This window comes from Odontomachus brunneus, unplaced genomic scaffold, assembly GCF_010583005.1.
Source record: "Odontomachus brunneus isolate Ranch 3 - 2012 unplaced genomic scaffold, Obru_v1 Obru_scaffold_028, whole genome shotgun sequence".
NCBI classification, from domain to species: domain Eukaryota; kingdom Metazoa; phylum Arthropoda; class Insecta; order Hymenoptera; family Formicidae; genus Odontomachus; species Odontomachus brunneus.
Window position 1 is genome coordinate 250,732 of NW_022639478.1, and position 5,000 is coordinate 255,731.

Genomic DNA, 5,000 nt, shown 5'->3' on the forward strand with positions numbered 1-5,000 from the left:
TTCTCTCAGTGTATTGGCAGACAGGAAATTTCGGTCAGTTGCTTTAGAAAGAACGTTGCAAGTAATTGTCGGTAATGAACAGCATGCATTTATATTTGGAACTAAATTTGCAGTCGCAAGTTTTTTTATTTTGTATTGGGTTAAAGTTGAAAAGGTCGGTTTTATGCAAATATTTAGAATTTTATTTGTTTTTCTCTCAATGGCTGTTGAATTCAAATGTACCTTCGCAAACAAATGAATAAATAGTCAGGAAATGTCGGTCGGTTGCTTTAATAATAATGCGCTGTCATTACTCGTAATAAATAACACATATTTATTAAAAGTGAATTTGCAAGAAGATTGCTGAACTGGGATATATCCTCGCAAATAAAGAAATAAATAGATAGCCAAGAAGTTTCAGTCGATTGTTTTAGAAATAACGCTGTAAACAATTATCGATAACAAATAGCATGCATTTATATGTTGGAACTGGAATTTGCAATCATAAGATTCCATTTCTACTTTATATTGAGCGAGAGTTAATAGTTCGATTCTGCGCGAACATTGATATATTAGAATTGAGGTTGTTTATTTCTGAGAAAAACTCTTGAACTGAAATATACTTTCGCAAATAAACAAACAGGTAAATAAATAAATAGCCAGGAAATTTCGGTTGGTTGCTTTAGAAATAACGCTGTGGGTAATTGCCGATAAAAAATAGCATGCATTTACATGTTGGAACTACATTTGCAATCGTAAGATTGTATTCTTATTTTTTTTGTGTTAAGTCGAAATAAAAAGTGTTCCGTTCTATGCGAACATTTATATCTTAGAATCGAGGTTGTTTGTTCTCGGGGAAGGCTCTTGAACTGAAGTATACCTTCGCGAATAAGCTGAAGTTTATCCAACTGACAAGTGCTGCTTATCTGCGGTATCTATTATCGTTGTCGCAATCGTAAAATTGATAACGAAGCGAATGCTGAAGAGCTCGTCGCTTTCAATTTATGTTAAGCCGGAATTCGTTTTAAGCCGCGGTCCCATTTGCATGTTTCATCTCGCGTTCTAAGCGGCAGGAAATTAAATCTCGCGCTCGATCGCGCAACACTCTCATGTCTCGATTTGAGTGAACTATTCGGGTTTTCGAACGAGTGGAATATTATTTCGGCCGATAATGCAATTACATCGTGCCGCAGGATGGACCGAACATCTCAATGATAAGATAATCATAACCGAGAATGTCGTTAACTTTCAACAGACGACGTGAGACTCCACGTCGCCGTGTGAAATATTTCGAATCTATTAATTATTTGCTCGCGTAAGGTAAAAGTATGTTTGGACACGTATCTAATCCTGAACATTCTTTTGGTCTTTAAATACAAAATCAACAAAATTTAGAAGAGAAAAGCGTTTGACAGCCTAGGCACAGGTTTAATAGTGTAATCAGAAATAATTACATTAAAAAAAAAACACTAAATGACTAAAAAACAAAAAAAAATTTTTTTAATTATTTCTGATTGCAATATTAAACCTGTGCCTAGGCTCTTAAACGCTTTTCTCTTCTAATTTTTGTTGATTTTATATCTGAGGGCCATCATAATTTATTACTGTTTTAAATACAAAGTTAAAATTTTCAACATAAGAGATGTATATACAAGTATTGAGTATATAAACATACATTCTATGTTAAAAATATTGAAAGACTAAAATAATAAGAATGTCTAGGATTACGTGTCCGGGAATTGATACTTTTACTTACACACAGAAAAACGTATACTTTATTCAAGTAAATGTTACTTGTCTCAAGTATTTCGGAAAGGATTACATTAAATTTCCGGTGAGGTGTGAACGAACCAGAAAATTCCGCTTGAAATTACCAGAATTCCGTTCAAATTAACAAGATTTCTGACTAAAACTTGAACAGAACTTGGGGAACTTCTGTCGGATTCGTTCATATTTCACCAGAAATTTGCTTAACCCAATCAAACATTTTCTCCGTACACAAGTTAGGTTAGACACTTATTAGATTAAGGTTAGTAGGTTACGCTTATTAATAGTTGTCACTTGAAATTTATCTCATACAATTTGATGTATTTTAAACATTTCTCATGTAATATGATTTAACTGAAAACCTCAAATCTAACTCTGAATTGAAATCTGAGTGTTTCACGTGAGACAAATTTCCAGTAACGACTATTAATACGAGCCTGAGAAAAATCCTTTGGTTGCCAAAACAAAAGCACGTTTGCTGTTCGATGATTGCTAGGGAAACGAATAGTTACTGTTGCAGATCATTTCTCATTTGTCATTTCAACAAATATACATCATCTGAGATATGAATCACATTTGTTCTCGTCTATTTAGGTTAGATCAGTTATATCTCCATTACAGAAGTGTTAGCTTAGGACAGCAAATTGCAAGTGATAAATTATTTGTTCCCATTATGAGGTCACCTGCTATATCCTATATCAGTAAACTATTTGTCTCGCGGATATTTTGTTAAATTGGCAAAACTTTTTCTGCTAGTGCATATTTGTTAATCTACCCTAAGTTCATCGTAAGTAACAAACTTATTCAAGATACATTCTGAGTCTTAATAAGCTTGACATTTTAACTAAGAATATTAAATTAAAGCAAACGTTCGGTGTTTGCTCACTACATACAGTCGAACTGTCTTCTCTTCTTCGACAAAGTTTCATAATATTCTTGCAAGGAGAAACAAATTCTTTTGAGTACACGGTAATGAGCTCCTCCGAAATTTGTGACGAGTGTATCTTAAGACCATTATGCAGAAAAGGTTCTTTGTTGAAGATAAGCATTATTTAAAAGGAGGGAGGTAAGCCGCTTTTGTCTTAACAGCGGAATGATACTTTTCTGTGTGTAGCGTCGTTTCCCGTCGCCAAATTCGAGCGAAACAACATACCTGCTAACGTGGCGTCGTCGACCACCACCATCATCGCCTCCTCCTCCTCCTCCCCGCGTAGAATCCCGCCGAAGGAGGTCGTAGTGTCGTCGAGGTCTTTCCTCTTGGTGACCTCGGTCGTCGACACCGTGGTCGTGATCGGGATTCTGCCTCTGTTCTTGTTACTCGCTACGGGTTCCTTCGTCTGGACGCTTCTCGACGCGTTCCTGACCGGCTCGACCCGGCTCATCGCCAGCGTCGTGTCGGCGAAGAGGTTGTGATCGTTCTGGTGCATCAGGAACGGCGTGGCCACGCAGGACATTGTGATCAGCACCATCAGGGCGCCGATCGCGTACTTGGTGACCCGCAATTGGGTCTTGCCGGAGGTCTGCGGGAATCCGCCCGACGTGAACTGATCCGTCTGCGGCAGTATCGTGTACTGCAGACTGGCGTCGCCTTTCCGCACCGTTTTGTACATAATTATTTTACCTGTCGGGACAGAGATCGTGTTAGAGACGGACGGACGGAAGCGACCGTGCCGGAGACATACGATTCTGTCACGGCCGGAGCGACTCCACGTATCTGTTTCCGCGAGCTCTCGACCATTCAGCGTAGGATTCCGCACCGCCGCCGCCGAACGCGTGGTCGAAACGTTCGCTTTTATTTTAATTGAAGAATAACAAAGCGGAAACGGCTATTTACAGCGTTCTAATTGAATTTACGCGTTAGCATTACGGCGGAAATGAAACGTGAGTTTATATACGGCACGCTATTGAATAAATAAAGAATAATGAAAGTAAATGAAGAAAAATGAAGATACATCCCGTGTTCGATATCGCATTTTCGTCCGACGTTCCGCCTGAAAGCGGAACAGTCACACGTGAGAGCACTTACCGAGGTGCTAAGTAAATAACGACGCTGAGTGCCAATTAATTCCACAATGATTTCGTTAACGGCTGTCTTTTACATAATAAATTGCGATCTCGCGCGCGATGATCGTAACAAAATCGCCGCATTTCTGTTCGTGGCCAGCGAAAGTTCATGATGACGTCGAATGTGGCGTTTCAATGACGTGCCACTGACGTCAAAGGTGTCAAGTGACGTACGAGTGACGTATTATGGACGTTAAAGACATCATCGATGCATCATTGACACGTCATTTGACTCATCTCGTCACTTGGGTAGCGAGCAGTACATGATTATCCGCTTAGCTCGCGCGCGTTTCGCGGGCCGGGTAGAGGGGTGGCGATATTTCTGGCGTTAATTATCTTCTTTAAAGGATCGGCCAGGAAACACGCGGACGTAACGCGAAGGAGATAGAGATTTCGCCGGGACGCACACAAGAGTACGTGACGCCAGGTGATCCGTCTCTCGCCAAATCGCCACGGCGCGGCCTAGCATCGCGTTTCCATTTCGTGCATAATTACTCAAGCTGTCAGAAAGAATCTCGTTAGACTGGAGCGAAAGGAAGGCGATGAAGTGGTCGACGCGTTCGCATGAACGAACGAACGAACGAACGAACGAACGAACGAACGAATGAACGAAGGAAGGCCCCGAAGTTGGCGATGTTCAAACAACCATCTCTCTCGCCGTTTCTCTTCGCGCTTTTTTCCTTTTTTTACGGGAAGCTGTTTGCGCGAGATAAGAATATTTAATTAACTTCGTTAGGCCAGAACTTTCTGGAAACAGTGACAAGTTAATGAACATATTAAAAAACTTTAATTAAGGTAAGCTACAGGGCGACACTTTCCTACGCAAACATTTTCTCGTGAGGGAGCAAGCAACCGCATCAAATATGTATGTCACGGAGAGATGTCATGGAGAAGCGGTGAATTTACGGGATGTTCGCAGAGACACATATTCAGAAAGTGTTCCTCGTTGAACGTAGCTCTGAACGAATTTTACACGACAAATTGCGATGAAATTGCGAGGAGCCGTCGAGGACTTCTGCCGCGGCGAAAATGCAAAATTGAGTATGTATTGGAGCCGAGCTGCGCCTTTCTTTGTTCGTGAATAATTTTGAAAATTTGTTGATCAAGCGCTCCTTGCACGCTCTTTACGCGTGACGCGTGATCAAAGACTCTCGCGGGACTGGACTCCGCGACAAACTCTCGACGTGTGT

At 40.7% G+C, this 5,000-nt stretch overlaps 1 protein-coding gene across 2 annotated transcripts in view; it reads right to left on the reverse strand.

Annotated features, from left to right (window-relative positions):
• Nucleotides 1-5,000, reverse strand: part of LOC116842893 (mucin-5AC) — a 19,773-nt gene that overhangs the window by 13,552 nt on the left and 1,221 nt on the right. For both annotated transcript variants that reach the window (XM_032812718.1, XM_032812717.1), the window contains exon 2: nt 2,900-3,367. In XM_032812718.1, the coding sequence (XP_032668609.1) occupies nt 2,900-3,356 (457 nt within the window). In that variant the 5' untranslated portion in view covers nt 3,357-3,367. The remainder of the gene's footprint in view (nt 1-2,899; nt 3,368-5,000) is intronic.